Here is a 21,922-nt window from a genome sequence, read left to right on the forward strand (position 1 = left end):
AGACAATATGTGGCGGTGGCGAACTTGTCAATAATACTCGCCAACATATCGACTTGTGGAAGTTGTTCATTGTGCGATTATCGGAAATTCGCACTACGCCATCCTTCGGCGGTGTTGGCTCTACGGGGAAGACTTGGAGCTCGCTATTCAACCTGTTGGCCCAGCCTACCGAACTTCTGTGTACACAGCGTACTTCGCAGCCATGGCGACCGACAACTTTCAGCGGAATGATATCGGCGCGGCGCAACCGAACGAAACAAAACACGGACTTTGAACGAATACTTCTCTATTGATTTGAACAAATAAACGTCCGAAATATGCGTTTCTGGATTAGACTATTCCAACGAATTTGCTTTACAGAGCTTTTATCATCATTGTTTCACCATTTGTGAGTGGAAAATCTGTGAAACAGCAACGAAGTTTGGCGTATGAATCTGATCGACCAAGTAATTTGCATACCAAATGATCTCGCTCCCTGGGTGAGCGAAATTCTATGTCGGCTCTCGTTTGTTCAGGGTCAATCATCCTGCCTGCCAAAGATCTTTACCAAGTCCTGTTTTGGTAGTCCCATGTATTCTACCTGAATGCGTGTCTACGTGTGTACGTGTTGACATTATCGAGACTTATTAGGACGAGCTGCAGGCCTGGCTGAACAGTTACACCTTGTATGTAGCGCGACTTAATTTCTATAAGTATGGGAAATTAAGGCCTGTTTTGAACATTAGAACTTCTACAAGTAGCAAGATAGTTTTTTAGCGATATAATGGCAGACACGGAAGCAGCAAACGCGACTGCTACAGACGGAGGACCAAGCGAAAAAGAGGCAAATAAGCCCGATTCCCCGAAGCCAGATCAAGAAGTTGCACCTCCCTTGATCACCACCACAAAACGTGAGTGACATTGGCAGCTATAAAAATCATATTCATTGCTGGTAATTTGTTGTGGTTATGTGCAATGATCAATTCATTTTGATTTTTATCGTTAGCCTTTCTGCTATATCATTGTAACTCAGAAATTCGACTCTGACCTGAAGTAAATTATTGCTGTTAATTAATGTAGTGTTATTGATTAGCCTTGTACCCCCTAACCATGTTAGATGTTTAGATTTATTTGGTAATTTGAACTTGTTTAACTAGTGATAGGTAAATTGAAAAGTTGAAGGTCAGCTAGAAATGCAGTGCAAGTGGTCCTACGTCTCCTGAGACGTGTTCAAAACAATGGCAGTAAACATTCACTGTCAGTCAAAGTTAAGGGGATAGCTAGTAGGCCCTAACAAAACAGTTAACACTAACGTTAAGCAGTTTTGATCGAGATGGGGCGTCATGTTTTCAACTTATTTTGTGCGGTTATTATTCAGATGAACTTTTCATTCCTCTCAGAGTTCTTGTAACAAGTAGTGTTAACATTTCAGAGTGCAGATCAGTGACAGTGGTTTAAGTAAGTAACTTGGAGTTGGACCCACTACCCGTACTCATTGACCACTGTTTTGGTTAAATATATCTAGACAACCCATTTAGGTCTACAATGTACCTTAGATCTTTGAAAATATCCCTCAGTTTCACCTTAAATTCATTTCACTCAAGGCAGAAAGTACCGCAGATTCATATCCCAGGCTCGGATACTATAGTTGAATCGTACCGTACGCCACTGTACGCATGGAATTCTCTGTGACAATTATGCAAATGATATTTTGTACTATGCACTGGCAAAGCTCATTTTAATCAACCACTCATTTTTCCATTGAAAAGCGCTAACATAAATCCAGTGAACGGCAAATACATGTTAACAATAATTACAATGTATATAAATTACTAATGAGGATTTTCTTCAATTCTTTTTCCTCCTGTTTTCTCAGGTTATTTACCTACAGTATCCCCCTAATTTATCTTGATTTGTATTCATGTTCCAATGTTCCAGCATATTGCGCCACATCCCACGCGTATGTATGATTTTATACATGAGAAAGCCATTGCACGATGGTGGTCGATCTAAATAGGTGGTCAATGAGTAGAAGAATAATTAATACCTGTATCTCGCCAAAAAAAAAAAAGGAATGTTAAAAGCTTATCAAATATCCTCATCTCAACCAATCTATCCCTACCATTCCTTTAAAGTAGACTTGCTCAAGAACGCTATTGAATGCTTCCAAGTGAGATGGTAACTAAAAGTTGCTTGAATAACACTTAAATTACATTTTTTTTTAAACAATTCAGCTTAACAATCTAGATCTAGATCTAGTTCTAACTTCTATTTATCATCAATAATGATGGAAGATGTGATTGTAAACATGGCAAAGTGAGGTAGAACTGATAATAAGTGATGGCAGGCCCTTTACACTAGAGTAGCTTTTAAAATTAGAATTTAGCTGTAGAGTATAGTACTATATAGTCTTAGTATTTAAAGTGTTCTCTGTTGACAGTGTTGTTTATAAGATGGTGTGTTTTCTTCATTGGTAGTTACTTTATTTGAACTGGTGCAGTTTTAACATTCCGAAGGTGTGTTATTCTGAAATACAAGGTTCAGTAATCCAAAAAGAAGAAGAAGAAGAAAGGTTTGTTGTTCCAAAGGTTTGTTTTATTTCCAAAAGAAATGAGACAAGTGGATGATTCTGAAGGTTTGTTAGGACTACTCACCTTCTTTGATATCATAATTTAGATTTATGAATTATTGAATAACTAACATCACCCATTTGAATCTACCCCCACTTATTGTATGCATAAATGTGCTAGATTCACTTCAAGATAAATGGTGCCAAAATAGAAACCATGTGATCTCATCTTACAAGCAGGTAGAGAGAACCCAAAATTTATTAATGTTAGGCATACAATTTTAATGCATGGTGTTTGTAGTGGTCCAGGCATTGTGTTTTGCAGTTGATATTGGCATTGCTGATTTAGAATTTAGTCATTCTAAACTTGTCCTAAATTTAAAGATCTAGACTATTTAAAATGTTTTTTCAGTTTCGAGATACTGTGCAATATTGTACATTGTATTTCCAAAAGCGCAGTCTCAGAATGGACCAACTTCTAATTGATATTCAAAATTAATTCTTTAAATTAAACTTTTATGTTTAAATTTCACCTTTCCTGCAGAAATCTACCGTCTTGTAGACTCTTCATAGTACCCTTTTCCCTCTTAATTTCATGAACCTTTAAAAAAACAGATACCTGATGCCTTGTCTCTGTAAATATGTTGCTTCATCTCACCAGATGTTTGATTAAAGAATACAATTTGGACCTGGAAGGGATTATTATGATGATAATATGATGGTGCCTACTGTAGGATGATGTTGCAAGAGTCCAATATTTGTACTAAATCCTAATTTGAGTACTGTCTGCCATTTGACCCAATTATATAATGATTTTGATGGCAGCATAGTATGAAAAGTGCAATGCTACACATTAATGCAGTAATATATCATACCTGTTGTGATGTACATCTTGTAAATACTCAGTCATCTCAAGAAACAGTCTGATAAAACAGCTGAAGGAAGATATTAATATTTGTGCCAAGAGATGATATGAATTTGAAAGGTACCAGTTACAGTATGTCATCACTCTGACTTTTTCTGGTGTTACACATTCTGTCTCTTGTGTTGCTTGTAGAAAGTGAATGCATTTTTATGAAAATAAATAGATTGTTAGATGAAGTGGCAAGGTTTAAAGATTTAACCTGTTAAATACTAGTCTTAAGTGAACTTGGGCAGGTGTCACTGGAAAATGCTTGTAATTTAGCAAAATCAGCCTGTCCTCAACAGGTTAAAAGAGACCTGCATGCACAGATATGGACTTCCATAAAAGATTTAAAAAGTATGGTATTGTTTTGGTTGTCACCTTAAATTGTACACAACATCAGCACTGTGTACAACTGGCATTAGGGTGTTTATCCATAATTGTACATAGTCATTCCACAAGGTCATCATGGAACTTACACACTGCTCAAGTGCACTGTACAGTATGCTGTATGACCACCAATTACCACCTGCTGCTGATTTCATGCTGAGCTGTTAATCCAAATTCATGGCCATTTTCGAGGGAACGTTGTTGCCATGGTTTTTTTTTTTCATTGTACTCTGGTACTACATGTTTTCTGCTGTGATACGGAAACCACAATTTTGGTATTCAAGGGGGAAAAAACAAAAAAGAGTAGTAAATTTACGAAAAAGATATTCTGTCCTCAAGGTGCATCCAAAAGCTTTAAAAGACTTTGATAAAAAAAAAAAAAAATACTGCTAGAGTCTTTTATATACCCACTTTTCCTGCATTAATTGCTTATGCACTTGTGCATTCATGTCAGTTTTCAGGCCATAATCATGTTTATGTGCAGTAGACATTGTACATTTCAAACATTTGCATATGGTAACCCTGCTGTATGAAGGAAGAAGGATGAAGTAATTTTGCTGAGAATAGGATCCTGAGCATTCGATGGCAATATAAAGATAAGCCCTAGGACTATTGCGAACACTATTGGTAAATTGTCACAACATACACTGTGTATGATTGTCTACATGTATTTCTGGTATCATCTCTTTTTGTTTTGTATCTAAATGTGTAAATATATATACAGTGTATTTATATTTTTTTCAACAGAAAAGATGTTCATATTTTGCGTTATGCACTATGTGTTATGCACTACATGTATGTAAGCACTGTCAATTATTATTATTATTATCTAATTATTATCATTATCATTATTATTTTTATTATTATTATTGTTATTATTATTATTATTATTGTTGTTATTATTATTGTTATTATTATCATTATTATTATTATTATTATTATTTTGTATTCACCAGCGGAGAAAGATGCTGAGACCAAGCAAGAGAAGAAGAAAGTTGGTGCTCCAGCACGAAGAGGGGCTGGGCCAGCAGTAAGTAGAGCTTCTTGATTTGTAACTTGTTGTACAAGCCCTCCTTCTATAAATCTGTCCTTTGACTTTTTGTGATACACTATACACGTAGTGTGTGTGTGTGTGTGTGTGTGTGTGTGTGTGTGTGTTTGTATGTATTTGCATATAAGACACTTTAGTTTGTTTTTATTTTGAGGGGGATGAGAGGTGGATGTACTTACAGCTGTAGTTTAGGACTTCAGACTCCTAATTACATTTTATAAAACTTGAGCATTTGATATGTGTATTGCACATTTATTTCAGAAGTACAATACTTACTAAACTTACAATGTGTGTTAAGAAATGTGATTTGGGGTTATGATATTTGCATCCAATCATTGATAAGAAAAGAAAATTCTAAACTGTACAGACTAAGTTTTTCATTTCAGGATATAATTGGTAGTCTTCAGATTTAACCAAGAGATATGGCATTTCACAGATCTATACAACTGTCATACATGTACACGTAATATGCTGTCATGGCACCTTTGCCTTTGATGGATGCTAATTTGTGTGAAAAATGCTCCAAACAAAATTGGCCACGTGCCTAACTGCTCCATGTGTCAAAAACTTAGATCAATATCGAATTTGTCCAATAACGATGCATTCTTCCATCTGTGTAAGAGGCATGCTTTACTTACAGCTGGTGTGAAAGTTGTCCTCTTTTTTTTTCTTTGCCTCTTCCTATAATCATTGTAATGAGGGATCCTGTCAGCCAGGATCACTGTGACTCTAATTGCCCACGCTCTGCTATTCAATTACGCCGAACATCGGGGCCCGTTGTCCATTTCAACGAACACAAAAGACCACATGACCACTGATTTATCAGCTCTAGTGGGCCACCAGGTGGTCGATTGATGAAACCTTCCCATCTCCTTGCTTTACCCTGACACTTGTCTCCCCCCATTGTGAAAGCGAGCTGTGTAGCATTGTTTGGCGTTAGTTATTTATCAAATTTCGGAAAAAAGATGAACGAGCAGGCTGCTTTTAATAGGTGTCAGTACTTTGCGTCAGAAAGTTGGCGACAGCTCTCAATGACAAGAGAAAACAAGTGTCAGAGAGGTATTGTACATGTAGAGGGATGAGCTTGATGAGTATAAAATTGTTCCAGATTCTGAAATACCTTTAGTTGTCTTGCTGGTAGGCCACTGACATTGTCTCTGAATTCCCTGAGGAATATAACATTTCACTTTTGTTACTTGTTCCTTGCTCTCAGCATGCTTCAAAAGGACCGGTAAGTTTGATTTGATGTGCATTCTTGGGGTGGTTTGCCTGTTGCTGTCATTGTTACATCATTATTGCCATTGTTGCTGCCACACAAGGGCCTCTGATCATGATGCCATGTCTTTGCGTTTAAATGCTGATGCACTAATTGATTGTTGCCATGTTTGTTTCACACCAATGTAGTGGAAGATTTGATATGACTTTGTAAATAACAGTTATATGAGTCTTGTGCTATAATTATGAATCATAACTCAAGTGATTTGTGGAAAGCAACACAATTATTCATAAATCACTTAAATTGGTTAAAGTGCATTTCACAGAAAATGCCTCTACTTAATGGTGACGTACAGGTGTACAGTGTATACAACGTGTACAGTGTATACAACATGCACAATGTCATACACTAGTTTTGTCTCAGTAAGACCTTTGTGAAGTTGACTGAATAATCTTGTGGTTGATGTTGAATGTATGTTTGTCTTGTTAAGAAATCACTTAGAGTTTATTCAGTTTTCAAACAGTGATACAGGGATGTTTGATGAGCAGGTCACAACTATGTGATTTAACATTCAGTATTTTTGATAATGCTCAAAGTTTTATTAGTACTGGATACATTAAACATGCAATTCATCTCAAGTTTCTTGTAAAATCTTGTGTTTGTGTGTGTGTGTCTGAAGTGCCGTGCAAAAACAGAAAGGCCTGCTTTGTAAAATTGTACTAGATGGGCTTAATGTCCTTAAGTAATTGTATGTAAATCAAAATACAAGTGTAGCATTTCATGAGCAAAAGATTTATGCAACCTTTCCAAGACAACATTGATATGAAGGTAGACATTGCAAACCCTGAAAACCTGGTAACACGTACAAGCTTGTACAAGGCAAAGACAGATTGCATTTGAACTGCCAAGAAAGATGTCTGGAAACTTGCCTGTATGAGAGTAAAATTTCATTAAAAGCATTGCAAGCTGATGACATCATCATTTAATTTGCATTTTACAGTGATGGTACTTGATACCTAATTTGTTTTGCAGAGATGTAACTCTAAATATTTCCATATTTTTCTTATTGTTTGTCTTATCTGCTGAAACTTTTTTTTTTCAGTGTAGGTCATTATACCATGCTTGTGTCGTTCATAATATCACTAAATTCCAAGTATCCATTATCCACATTTGTGGATTTATTTTTGTTAGTTTCTTATAAAAAATGTTAAATATGAATGACTTTTCCATTCATAAGTATTGTTCACAAATTTAATCCCTGTGCTAACACTTCGATACGGTGTATCATTATAAAAAGAGAAATCATAAAAAAATACATAAAGAAACTCTAATATACAGCTAAGAAGCACACATCCTATCATGTTCACCAATTTGCTTTGCATACAAAGACTATTAAAGAGCTGCATGCTCAAAATACCGACAATTTAAATCAGAAGCCTGCCCTAGGTTCAGCGCAAATTGTTCCCATACAATATACATCCCAGTGCGCTCCCACAGATCACTGTGCCCGGACAGGTGCTGTCCCTTTTGTTGACCCTTATTGCGCTCACTCCATCCTGTTGACCCAGACCAGTGGCTACAACATTGTCCCCCTACCCCATAGGTGTGGTTTGACTATGGGCTCTGTCTATTGACATATCTCATTGTGGCCCCATTAGTGGGCTTGATACAGTCTAGGAGGGCATTTGTTGACAGAGAGTCAATATTTACATTAACCCCCTCGAGTTTACCCTCCACTAGAGCAACATGGAGTGCTTCCATGCTGCAAAGTTGGGAAGAGTTTGTGCCTATCAGATGTACACTGAGCTGTACTTACAATTGTCTTAAACCGTACTTTGATTATGCCATGGGATTTACAAAATGTAGTTTTTAATGTTAAATGCCAATTCAGGGTTGAATTGACCTTAATATTGAATATAGTGAAAAAAATACATTAACAGAAAAGCAGTTCAGTTTCATTGAAATAGGACATAACAGTATGCGATTGTACATGTACACAAGATCATTGCGTATAAAAGGATGATGATTTGTTTGAAAACATGCATTTCTTTATGTAATGACTTCATTTTGGGTTTTTTTTTTTGCTGTGTGGCAATATTTTGTGCAAACATACTATATCATACAATATATGCAATGAAATGATAAAAAGGTATTCATCATATTATCAAGGGAAAAACAAGTTGATGTGGTATTGCTATGCACCATGCCATTGACTGAAAAGTGCATTTGCAGAGATACATTATAACCCAGTATTCATAGTCGCATAGACTTTTTACGTCGATCTTCTACACCTGTGGCGGCACATACAAATTTATCTTACAGGTGTACATGATCATTAAAAAAGAAATAAATGCAAAGCATATCTCTTAGCAAATCGTCAAATGTCATTTATCATATTCTGCTAGCTTATAATATCAGAGAATAATTTTCCTGGTACAGTACTGCAAAGCAATTTGCTATGAATTTTTTATATGACTGCTATACAAGATATCTTTTGTTAAATTATTATTTTAGCAATTTTCTTCCATATGTACAGTTTAGAAGTGTACACAATTTCATTTGAAATGTTGATCTATTGGCTGAAATTGCTAATCAGTTTTGAGGAGGTAAAATTATTCCCTGCTTATAGTGGAAACATATTGTCAGACACTTTTTTTTTTAACAGTATTGTGTAAAGTAGTTAAACTACATACACCATGCTGGAAATCAAAAATGGAGCATTGGTTTCAAAATCACACTTATACTCTACATGTATGTATTAATTTCTATGCACATAGTCCATTCATTTTGGCAGGGAGGGAATTCATTCTAACAAATAAGATGTGCTCTGTAGAGGCCAAAATGTGCAGGTATCATGCCAAAATGACCTCTCACCTCTGAAAACTCAGGTTCCTGGACACAAGACTAGTCGTGTCTCCATTTCGCTGCAACCAGGGGACATCCATGTATCTGGGTCCACCAGCGATCCCAGGAGCAGACGTTTTGTATGTTCTATGTATTACACAAAATTTCACTCCATCATATTGCTACCATTACCCCCAAGCAACTGTATGCAACTCCCTGACCTTTGGCAGAAACTCTTATTTCATCATGCTAAGAAGTGCTACCATGCTTCCATAGAGATTGCATGTTTGAGCTTCCATCCAAATGCTCCCATGAAATGCAATCATTCCATATATATAATTCATTGTATTTGTCAGTATATTTAACATTGTATTGACTGTTATCAGAGTAAGCTATTTTTAATCAAACTTTAAAAAGTCACATCACATATTAGACAGATTGCAGTAGGTTGCAGATTTATAAGCATCACAAGTATACTCCATTGTTTTTTATTTCTTTAGTTACCTGGGCATCTCGTTGAATTTTTTTTTTTTTTTTTTGTAATTTCATTTCTGTTTTACAAATGATGGGGATGGGGGAGACTAGGATATTTTTTTTGTTACGTTTTCCTTTTTTAATCTCTATTTTGCAAGTGACATTTATCTGCAGTACAATTCTTCAATTACTACCATACATTGTAATAATGTGACAGGGGGAGGGGAGGGGGCAAAATACAAACACTTATATTCTACTGAGGACTTAATCCCACATGTTATAACAGACTGGTCTTTTCAAAGAGCCTTGGTGATGAGACTAAAGTGAAAACTGACAATAGAATTGGAATTATTCCCATTGTGCATGCTATTTTCATCCATGGCATGTGACACATTTTCATTAGTTCCATACAGTAGTTTAATAGCATACATTATACATGCTCTTTCATTCAGCAATACCACCACCAAGCTTTATGTTGCCCATATTGTAGAACAAGGAGATCTGCATGCATAGAAAAGTGCCATTATCATGCCCTTTTCAAATTATTGCTTTTCCATCTCATTGCATCTGCAGAAATTAATAGGTATGATCAGAGATATACATGTAGCAATACTGGCTGGGCAGTTTTCACAGTAGTGTTAATGGTTTTATTGATGGCTTATCAATTTAGCCGTTCTCATCAAGTAGATTAACATTTTTTCACACAAGGTTTGAATAGAGAGGTGCACAATTTATACATCTGTACATGTACAATGTACAAATACATTGTACAGAGTTACATACACGGTCTATATATGTGCAATACACACATACATAAACACACACACACATGTTACCAGAATGATCAGTAACACCATAGCAACAATGCGGAACAAAAACAAAAAATGGAAGAGATAAGGTACATGGAGATAATGAAACTACTAATAAATGAGATACAATTTCAAGGTTTGTGTGTTGGCACTGATGGGCAATACATATTGTGAACATGATACACATTGTACAGGTATAATAACCATCCCCTTCTGCATCGATAATTACATGCATGTCTTTTAAAAATATAGTATAATAGCTTTCTATGCACCCCTCCCCCAATCTCAAATAAAGTTGGCAGCTTCCCTAACAACAGAATAGACCTTGCCTGGCAACCAATCCAACCCACCTGCTGACAGTGAAACAAAAAAAGTCAGTGACTTCCCATGGCACCTTTCATACAAAATGCAGTGCAGAAGATGCATTGTCAATTGACTACGGAAGTGGCAGGTGTTCTGAGGAGTATTAGATATATATTTCAGTGTACAGGTTGTGGCCTCTGCACTTAAATATGATATATCAAATATGGTCATGATTTGTGCGTATTGTAAGTGACCATGATATAGCAGTTAATCCACAGCCTGCACAAATCAGTGTTCTACTCTGGGTATCTTTAAATACATTGTAGACAGTTTGGCTTCTTCTATGTTGAACAGTGCTGTGCACTGCTGAAAACTGAATATTCTTTACAAACAGAGCAAAAGTATTACATTGATAACCGTGTGCTTGGTTCCTGATATGACCCTCTTAAAAAGTGAAAAGTAATAAGTGCTGTTTCTTTTGTTTTTCATGGAGGAAACTTAAAGATTGGCTAATACTTTATGATATAAGTAGTACCGTACATAGAATTGCATGACCTCAAAATACTGGTCAATTAACTGACATACTTGTACGTCAAGTAACAGATAAAAAGTTGAAGAAGAATGATTGTGTGTTTGTATGTGTATTATGTTAAGTTATAATCGACTTGCTGTTTCTTGAAGTGTGCATATTTCCTCATCTACAACACTAGTATTCCGATACTGTCCAGCAACGCCAGCCGTTTGTTTTCTTAGCAATATCTAGCACTGTTTTTCTTCCCAAATACTGCAGGTTTCACGGAAAATACTTTTCCCCATAAATTGTATTACACACATGTCTATTGCAGGAAAGGTAAATACAGTATGTTATTTTTCCACCAAAAATATGCTTTCTCAGCTTTCAGAATACTGCAATCCAGCAATGTCATTTATACAGTTGGCATCCCTGACTGTCATGCTGTGTGCAGGTGGTCTATCTTTTTCTTGCTTTCTTGCAAATATATTTCACATCAGGGGTAGATTTCCTGCTACACCAATTCCTGCCATGCAAAACAAGTGAGGAAAATTTTTGCAAAAAGATGATTAGCAGTTGCTGTAGATGGAGACAATTGGACCGTAAAGCTTTACTGTCAATGAGATTTTCATTCTGGCATAGTCCTTATTGTGCCCTCAAACTTGACTCTATACACTGAAGAGTGTCTGTCTGCTGTTGTATGTGCTTCCAATGTACAATGTACATGTACACACCTGTTTGTACTAACTTTATGAGTCAGTACAATTTACATATTGTACTATATATATATATACATTGTATATATATATATATATATATATATGTATATTTTTTTGTTTGTTTGTTTTTTGCTCCTATTGCTAGCACTATCTTCCAGTGTGTATGCACATGTGTTCAGATCACATACAAGTACACTGTATCTCTGATCAAGTGAGATATATAAAAGGAAATGGCTATTATTTCTCACTTGTCGATCAATTCCATGCTGGCTTTTTCATAGCATAACGTACATGTACATTGTACATACAATATGTAGCAAGAATTTCACTTTGATTACATCATTTCTTAGCAGCCACTGCCATCTCAGATGTTGCAGATTGTACAAATGTACAAATGTATGTTAGATTCATTGCTCACTGTAGAATGTGTACATTGTATATATTGCCCACAAAAGATTTCTGTACCCATTTTATAATGAGAATGATGAAGCACTAGTGCATATACAGTATATACTGTCCATTGTAGATACAATTTGCCGATTTGCATCAGCTGAGTACAATTGTAATTGTGCCTTTCAAAGTTCAATGCATTTACCTCAGAAAAAGCATAATTCATAGATCTCTATCTCCATCTCAAGTCACTGTATTTCCTCTGTTGCTAGATGGAATTCCTGCATCATGCTGGAAATAAGTCATTATGAACATTCATGTATCCATTTCCCATCTCTTTACCTTTTGCCTCATCCAGCTTTTCTGCAAGTGTATGCTGCAGTTACACTTGTATTTCCTATGCAACAATGCTATTTGTTCTTCTTTCTATCAACATTTATTTGATTGAGCATTTTATTTTGCAGCCACAACAGCAGTTTCATAAAAAAAAAAGAAACCTTTTTGCAAGTGGCTACAATATGCTGTAATGCTTGCAGTCAATTTTCCTTGTTAATGAATGCATTGATTATTAAAGTGACAAACCAACAGACTGGTCAGTGAGTTTACTGCTTTCCTTCTGTCTTTGTCCTGTCCTGTCCTGTCCTGTCCACAGTCTATGGTCAAGAAGAATGTGGTGATGTCGTCCGAGGCCATGAAAGAGATGGCCAAGCAGGCTAAGGCCAACAGGGACGAGCGCAGGCTGACGGTGAGTTGGTCGTCATACACATCAGTCTACCCTCTCTTCTATAGCACATACATATGATACCAGAATTCTAAAAGCTTGAGTCAACTGCATGTTGTAAAACAACACCATTTCTGCCTGAGACATGGTGTATGAACAGCCTGCAAGTTTTGCTCCTTGTGTTTGCTGTAAATTTTTACAGTTTTATGGATGCTACTCATAATCATTGCATTGTTTTTTGTTTTTGTTTTTGTTTTTGAAGATAGACAGAATATAAAGGGTAGAAATAAAACAAACACATCATGAAGTAATATTGTTGGATATTCTTTCTGCATTCTTCGTTCTATTGTCTGTCTAAATGGATTCTAAACATCGTTACTTATCTATGCCGGCAAGAATACATCATGCAGAAATAAAGTATTTGAAAGACAAGTAACACATTGGTTCATAATGGATAAAATGGGAAGGTAATAACTCAAATATTTTTTCTATCAGTTGAATCTTTGGGTTGCATCAAATGTTGAGTAGAATATCTACTGGGTATGTATACATGTATATGTATTTTTTTTTTCTTGAGGCCACAAAGAAAAAACAAGCAAACATAAATGCTCTGGTAGAAAGTAGATAGATGTATTATTTTAAGCATGATATATGATTGAGGTAATTGTCTTTGTTCTTTCTACTTCAACAGATGGATGCAAGACATCAGTTCATGTTTTCAAGTGTAAGTATTAGTACAGAACAAGTACATAAAGCATTGATCAGAATATTACACTTTGTTTATTTATTTTTTGGCAGATCAGCATGAACAATGAACTAATTCTTTAATCAGAAAGCCCCGAGACTTTCTGATGGTTACATATTAGTAAAAATTTTGCCATGTTACAGTAATGAGTGACAGAAACTACTTTTGATTTGATTGTAATAATTCATGTCAGGTACCATACATTTGTAGTCTTTGTACTGAGATCAGCATATGACATGTACATTTGTAGTATGGTCGTATTCTGCCTCATACTGTGTACGCCATAATTATATTTTGCAAATTAGGAATTGTAAGACAATGTTGCAAGTGGTTTAATTCCCCATCTAGAACCACTTTGAGTAATAGGAAAGACAAATTATCACCTTTCACAAAATAAAAAACAAGCAATAAAATATAACAACACATTTTTGTGCTTCAGCTGGAAGCAATATTTGTACGAGTTGGTAATTTCTGAAATATCGATCAACTCTTGAAATTTGTAACGCTGTGAAATATATAGCCCATCTGCTACGCAATGATGCATACTCTGTTCAGTATTTTCTGTTTCTCGTTTCATTCATGTAACATTTTGCTTATTTTTGTCACAGCTTGCCGACGCCCTGAATATGGAGATTGCACAAGTGGAAGATTTCCTCCTTGGGGATGACAAGGTACAAACACAATAATGTAATCCAGCCTTGAACAAAGGCCGGCCTCTTGAAAATAATTTTAAGTGCAAGAAACCAGAGGGCCAAGATTTCACAGGCAGGCAGGTATAAGCTAGCTCCCACCAGCACGAAGGATGGTTCATGCTGGAAATACACTTGACTTACGCTCAAGGTTCAATGAGTATGTTTACATTTTATACTGCCCACTCTGGGACCTTCAATTCATCCTACCATTTATTCAGGGTAAAATATTATACAACCAGTATTGAAGTCATTCATCGGTTTATGCATGATGTCTATTAATATAAGCTTATATCTCATGTGCAATCCATTCTAAGACTCATAATTTTGAGAAAAATTAATGTAATGTTGTTGTACATGCTGTAAGTACATGTAGTTGTGTGCCTTACGAGAAAGTGAGAATTGCAGTGATCTTTAAGATCAGCAGTACATTATTATGCAAGAAAGTTTGTAGCAGAATTGTAGGCTAATAGCACAAGGGTGATCTACCACCCCCCCCCCCCCCCCGACAATAATACAATGTATGTTAGCTAGAATTGATCGCCAAAATTTTGATCACAGCTCAGTTTCTGTCTTCAATATCTTGGCCCACATGTGTTGTCATGCTTCTCCTTCAGAATACATGTAGCTGAAGATACAAAGAATGTATGGTTTACACTTTTCCCCTACACTTACATGTTCTCCAAATTTGTATTGACTTTCTGATAGCAGGATATTGATCATGAGATCACCTTTACCCATTAAAGACTAGTCCTGAGTATACTCGGATAGATGTCCGTAGAAAATGCATGTCATAGCAAAATAGCTCATCCTCAAACAGGTTAATATGGTATTTCATGTATAAAATACATTTCAACATCTTACTTTCAAATTGTGCAAGCTAGACTCTGGCCATTAACTTAAAAGTACTTTGAGTACAATTGTACATCATTGGCCCATGTCATGCCACAGTAATTGTTTGGGATGATGAGTACTGTACGAGCTGAAATTTTCGCGGTGGTTTTATTTTTTTTCGCGAATTTCGCGAATCGCCTTTGAACCGCGAAAATAACAATGCGCAAATAACTAAGTTTAGTTAGACCGCAACCGCAAAATTAACAACACGCGAAAATGTCCGCCAAGTAGCAATTCGCGAAAATATCTGTACGTGAAAATTTCAGCTCGTACAGTATATGATACAATGATGCCTATAAACTCAACCACCATCAGTCATTATACCCCCGCCAAACGAAGTTTGAAGGGGGTACATGTATATACATTGTAGGAATCAGCGGACGGTCGGGCGGTCGGTCGGGCGGTCGGTCGGGCAGGCGGTCGGGCGGTCGGTCGGTCGGGCGGTCGGTCGGGCGGTCGGTCCGTTGCAAATCTTGCGTCGCGAACTACTTCCTCATTTTTCAACCGATTCCCATAAAACTTGGCACAGATGTGTGCCTTGGGTTGTAGATGTGCAAGACGTATTTTTTGACAGTACCCAAAAGTATGTTGCCATGGTAACGGCATATTATGGGCAAAAATGGGTACAAATCTTGCGTCGCGAACTCCTCCCACAGTTTTTGATCAATTTTTATGAAATTAGGTACAGATTTTCATCTGAATATGTTAATGTGCAAGACACATATTTCCGCAGTGGCAAAAAGTGCGTTGCCATGGTAACGGCATGTTATTGGTAAAATATAGGGCAAAATGCTTCATGGCAAAACTGCTTCATCAGTGTTCTTCCAATTCTCATGGAATTCATATTGAATGTTTGTCTTAGGATATAGGTCAGCATGACACATTTCTTGACAGTGACAAAAAGTATGTTGCCATGGTAACAGCTCACATATTATGAGCTAAAATGATAGAAAATTTTGTGTTGCAAACTACTTCCTCAGTTTTTGCCCAATTTCCATGAAACTTGGTACAGATGTGTGCCTTTGGTTGTAGATGTGCAAGACGCATTTTTTGACAGTACCCGAAAGTACGTTGCCATGGTAACGGCATATTAATGGCAGAAGATCAAGGAAAGATCTTGCGGATTTAAGTACTTCCTCAGTTTTTTGACCAAAGCTTATGAAATGTGGCACACACCTTGATCTTGGTGGGAAGATGTGGAAGACATATTTTTCGGATGTGTCGGAAGCTGCGTTGCCATGGTAACGGCATATAAATGGCAGAAGATCAAGGAAAGATCTTGCGGATTGAACTACTTCTGTATTCGACTGAAGCTCATGAAATGTGGCACACACATTGGTCTTGGTGGGAAGATGTGCAAGACATATTTTTTGGACGTGTCGGAAGCTGCGTTGCCATGGTAATGGCATATTAATGGCGGAAGATCAAGGAAAGATCTTGTGGATTGAACTACTTCCTCAGTTTTTGACAAAAGCATATGAAATGTGGCACACACAATAGTCTTGGTGGGAAGATGTGCAAGACATATTTTTCGGACGTGTCGGAAGCTGCGTTGCCATGGTAACGGCATTTAAATGGCAGAAGATCATGGAAAGATCATTCCTTGGGTAAGACTGTCGTCACGGGGCGGGGGTATTAATCACCTTAAGTGATATTTCTAGTTTACATTGTACCTGGCAACAGAGCATCTGACATTCGGGCAAATCTGTGTCATTTGACTGTTGATTGGATACTGTTGTTCTGACATCTTGTTTCTGGTGTCTTTTGAACAGTCTCCAACATGCAGTACATTAAAGATAAAACAGATAGGTAATACACCGTATCATGAATGATTGCTTGCATTATGTATTACAAATTATCATTTTTGTTTGTTTGTTTGTGTTTCAGTTTGACATGATTGAGGAGTTCTTTGCCCAGGATGGTCCCCGCAAGCTCATGTTCTTCTACCAGGAGACAATGGGTCGAGACACCCTGTATTCTAGGACTGACACTTCCAGCGTGGTGACCCAACCAGCCCAGAAACGCCTCTTCCTCACCACAGGTAAATTGCAACACAATGGATGCAGTTGTTGATCTGATTTGCTTTTACCATACATGTCTACACCATATTAGAAAAGATAATGCTTTATAAAAAAAGAGATGAACAAAGCCAAATCCTGTTAACTTTATAGTCTACACAGTGTCTGCAGTTCCCCTGTTTCCCTTTCTCTCTCTTCTTGTACTATTTCATCTCATTTCCTGCTGTTTTGAAATCAGAGAAGTAAAAATAGACTCCTGGCCATCCCATGAATATCTTTGCCACATGTAAGGAGAAATTCCACGTGTTCCCTGCGGAATCCATTGACTTGACACAAGAAGTATCAGGCTAAAAATAGAATAGGCTGGATGATTGATGCTTAAAAACGATATCAGGCATTACATGTCTGCAAGTTTCATTTTAGCATATTACAACAGTTTCCACCTGACATTCTGTTAAAATGCCAAGAATAAGAACTTAAATATCTATCCTGGTGTACTGTGCTCTTTAGAGAGGACTTCCATTCACACGTCCTTCTTCTCTTGTCTTGCAGGTACGTCTGAGGGGCTGAATGGCATGTGCTACTTCTTCCTCCGCTCCACCAACAAGGCCATCACGGTGGCCAACATCGCTGCCGAGGTCAACTTTGGCATGATGGACTGTGGCAACGGGAAGATCCTGGAGGGCTTTAAGACCATGCTGGCTAGGGTCATGATGCCCGCCCTCAAACTCCAAGAGGTGAGCTATGGCTAAGTGTGCATGACAATCGATATGAAGTTTATGATGGTGGTGAGGATAACAATGTTAATAGTGCTTGTGATGTTGAGCATATCCTAACATTGGAGTATTTCACCCAGGGGATACTTTTTTTTTGCAAATTTTGGGCTTAACATAGTTATGGTCAAAATGCTAGCATGCAAATGTTCATGGAGGTATTACAGATTGTACGAAAGATATTCTCAGAACAAATTGAGGTTTAACTGAAATCAGCCCAGTTCAAAAAGGTGTAATTGTGTGAAAGTTTCTACTTTTACATGGTTGGTGTGTTAGCTGGGATCAAGTGCCAGAAGATTAGACATTTATCATAAGGGTTAATGTGAGCATACAAACAGCATCATAACAGTGTTGGAAAAACTCGTAACTTGGCAGTGGTGATGTTCATAGTAATATGTAATAAGCATACTCGTCACCCATTGGTATATGTGCGTTCATTTATCACATATCTTAACAATGCATAAAATGCTGAGACCTTGTGAGTTCCTAACCATCTGCAATTGCTGTGCCAAAAGGAAAGGCATGTTACTTAATGATTCTACGCCTTGCTACTGAAATGACCAACATCTCATTCTCAACATTATCTCACTTTCAACAGAACTGGGGCGAGATCAAGGACAACGGTCAAGTGTCCGAGTTCATGGAGCAGCTGGAGAAGTTTGTAGGCAGCCTCGGGACGGCCACCTCCAACATGGACGGCCGCGTGCAGCTGTGTGAGCACGAGTACCTCGAGTCCATGTTGGATTCGCTGAAGACTGCTGCTGACTTCCAGGCTGCTGGTGAGAAACAGTTGAAAGATATCGTATTAGGGAGCTTTTGATTCGGGACAGTAGGGCAGACAGGACGGAGAGTTTACCCAGTGTCTTTCTTGCTCTGACCTGATTTGGTGGCTGCTTTGGTTTCTTAAGACAGGGATACTTGCATCCATGGTACTGTGTAAGCTGTCGTGTGTGTGGGCGCTGTACATAAACATGTGGCAGCTACACTGTAGCTGCTCCATCCTGATTACAGAATCAAGAACCCAGAACCCAGAACCATCCTGAAAAAAGTTATGAATCTTATGTTCTGGGAAATTCCCATGTGGGTCTGACTAGATTAGAACTGTACAAGAACTTGCGATGTCGAAGTAGTGGAACAAAATAAAGACAATATTGAATGAATTTCAACAAATCTTCATCTTTCTACAAAAAAGTACACACTTCCTTGGCGGCCTGTTACTGAAATACTGTATACGCTATAATTTTCGCGTACATAAATATTCGCGAATTGCCGCTGTCACACATTTTCGCGAGTGGTTAAATTCGCGATTGGGGGACCAGAGAAAATATGAAGTGGCAAAGAAAGTGTGAATTTTCAACTTACTAGCAAATAAGAATGATACTAGTTATACACTGCATGAAAAAATCTTACCAAACTCTGCGAACTAGTAAGTTAGAATTCAACATTTTTGAAGTGGTTAATTCCATCGCGCTAGATTTCTGACGAGTGGTCCCCTTGCGATAATGGATTGGCTCTCTACAGTATTCGTAAGTATAGACGTGGACGTGCTGTATGTACGTAAACAAGCTTAACCAGTATGGTCTGTTCAGTAAGCCGCGACATGGTATACTAGTACTGAAATGTTTGTATCATCAAGGCAAGGGATTCATTTTGGAAGGTAAATATTTTCGCGTGTTGTTAATTTCGCGAATAGCTCCCAACTCGCGAAATTCGCGAAAATAAACCCCCCGCGAAATATGTAGCGTATACAGTATATAAAGGCTAAAATGTTTTTCTTTGTATTGTGCAGGATCTATGCCATATGCTGTAGTGATATATATATAGAAGAAAAACTGTGAGAAAAACAGTGTAGGCATGTGTTGGTCTTTTAAATCTCAAATTAGTGCACCAGATCCTTCTGTCAAAGTGGAAATCCCATGAAATCATCCTTGAGTGTGAACAAGAACCTGAAAGTGCAATGATTATGTATGAAATGTCCATCCTTCGATGAGCAGACGATGTCTCACTTTCCTCCTCCCCTCTCTCCCTCATCGCCCGTAGCCTCGGCCCCAGACACTGTGGAGAAACTGAGGAGCTGAGCATGATGTGGCTGAGGCAGATCGTGCAGGTGCTGACGGAGAGCGAGCAGATGCGCAAGGAGGCCGACGACATCGGGCCCGCCGCCGAGCTGGACCACTGGAAGAAGCGCATGGCCAAGTTCAACAGCCTGCTGGACCAGATCAAGAGCCCCCGCTGCAAGGCAGTGGTTGGTGTGCTCAATGCGGCCAAGTCCAAGGTCCTCAAGCAGTGGAAGGAACTGGTAAGACTCAAGAGATCTGAGGAGCATTTCATCAAACATTTTGCCAAGAGATTTTTTTTCTCACAAGCTGTTTCCAAGCTACTGAAACTCTTGCATCTGATTAGCTGAGAGCACATTTGTCAGAAAAAGTATCTCACTAAATGTTTGATAAATCCCCCCCCCCCCCATTTGACCTAGAGTGGACTCTGGTCTGATTGTGATTGCACTCTCTTTGCGGAAGACTGTCATTAGACCTATGAGGGTATGGGACTGGGTTCAGTACTGCTATTATGTTAAGATATACTTGGAACAAACCAAGATTAGACTTTCTTCAGACTTGAACCAAATCTTCTTTAGAATCATATCTCTTGCTAACATCATATCTTTACATGATCCTGAGGTGCATGGAAGCCACAAGCCCCCGATTGTATATTTTAAATACTCCTTTTTTCCCCTCACACATCCCAGGAACACACCATCACTCTATAAAAGAAAAGCTCTTGAGGAAGAGATAGGTCTCATATTAACCTCCAACATGTATAGTTCTACATCTCAGCAATCATTTTGTTGTGTATGCATCCGCATGTGTTTGAAACATATGGGAAATCATGTAAAATTGAATTACTACTTGGAGAACATGTGTTTTGTTAATGAAGATCTCGACACAGTAGCACGGCAAAGGCACATGTTGATTTATTTAGCAGTTTCCCATACATTGTATATGTACTTACATGAACATCCTTCTCTTTTTATCACAGGATCGTCGTATCACTGATGCAGCCAACGAGGCAAAGGACAATGTAAAGTATCTCTACACCCTTGACAAGTTCTTCGGACCCCTGGTCAAATGTGACCCGGTAAGCACAGTAATTTCATCAGTCATTGCTGTGTTAGCACCTCCAACAGTGACAGCAACTTAGTAAATATAAATATAAAGTATGTATGTGGCATTTTTCTTTGTGTATAATTGAGAACATTGTGAGTCAGATGTGTGGATCTCACTAGCGAGAACAACAGAACAGATAATTTAGGGCAATAGTGGACATGGAACATTGCAAAGCTTCAAACTGAAGATTGAGCTGGACCTGATCACTGCTTCTGCAAATTCTGCAAACTCATGAACCACAGGCGGCAGGGGAAAATGCTTTATCAAAGGTTGAATGAGCCAACATTTTGTACAGTGAACTGTTTCACCATGGGTAAAATAATAAACATCAGAAGGTGCTGTTTAGTGTCAGCATTTTCTCACATTATGCTTACCCTGCCATTAACAGCCTCTTGATGACACTGTCTTTGATTTCTAACCTGCACCCATCCTCCCCCCACTCCATCTCCAGAGTGCCATGATTGAGCACATCCCAAGCCTGATGAACGCCATCCGCATGATCCACAGCATCTCGCGCTACTACAACACCTCGGAGCGCATGACCTCACTCTTTGTGAAGGTCACCAACCAGATGATCACCACCTGCAAGGCCTACATCAACCGGGACGTCTCCAAGATCTGGGACCATGAGAGGTCAGCAGGATTAACTTTTTTCTCGCATACTCTCAGAGACTCCAACTCTCCCAGTTTGAGGCTATTATCACAAAAACTCCTGCTCTTCTGCTTGAGTTTGAATTTCTCCCACTTTAGCTGTGTGTC

General features: G+C 38.0%; 1 protein-coding gene across 1 annotated transcript in view; it reads left to right on the forward strand.

Moving 5' to 3' along the window:
- Positions 1 to 350: 350 nt before the first annotated feature.
- The window catches only part of LOC139737328 (dynein axonemal heavy chain 5-like), a 92,057-nt gene continuing 70,485 nt past the window's right edge, over positions 351 to 21,922 (forward strand). The window contains 14 exon segments of the mRNA XM_071648001.1: positions 351 to 890; positions 4,799 to 4,872; positions 6,107 to 6,124; positions 8,998 to 9,093; positions 12,812 to 12,904; positions 13,572 to 13,604; positions 14,234 to 14,296; positions 17,096 to 17,249; positions 17,779 to 17,963; positions 18,598 to 18,778; positions 20,040 to 20,063; positions 20,066 to 20,298; positions 21,036 to 21,134; positions 21,615 to 21,796. Of these exon segments, the coding sequence (XP_071504102.1) occupies positions 764 to 890; positions 4,799 to 4,872; positions 6,107 to 6,124; positions 8,998 to 9,093; positions 12,812 to 12,904; positions 13,572 to 13,604; positions 14,234 to 14,296; positions 17,096 to 17,249; positions 17,779 to 17,963; positions 18,598 to 18,778; positions 20,040 to 20,063; positions 20,066 to 20,298; positions 21,036 to 21,134; positions 21,615 to 21,796 (1,562 nt within the window). The 5' untranslated portion in view covers positions 351 to 763.

This window comes from Diadema antillarum, unplaced genomic scaffold (genome assembly GCF_040938485.1).
Source record: "Diadema antillarum isolate AM-2024a unplaced genomic scaffold, OU_Dant_1.0 seq00000689_RagTag, whole genome shotgun sequence".
In the NCBI taxonomy this organism is placed as follows: domain Eukaryota; kingdom Metazoa; phylum Echinodermata; class Echinoidea; order Diadematoida; family Diadematidae; genus Diadema; species Diadema antillarum.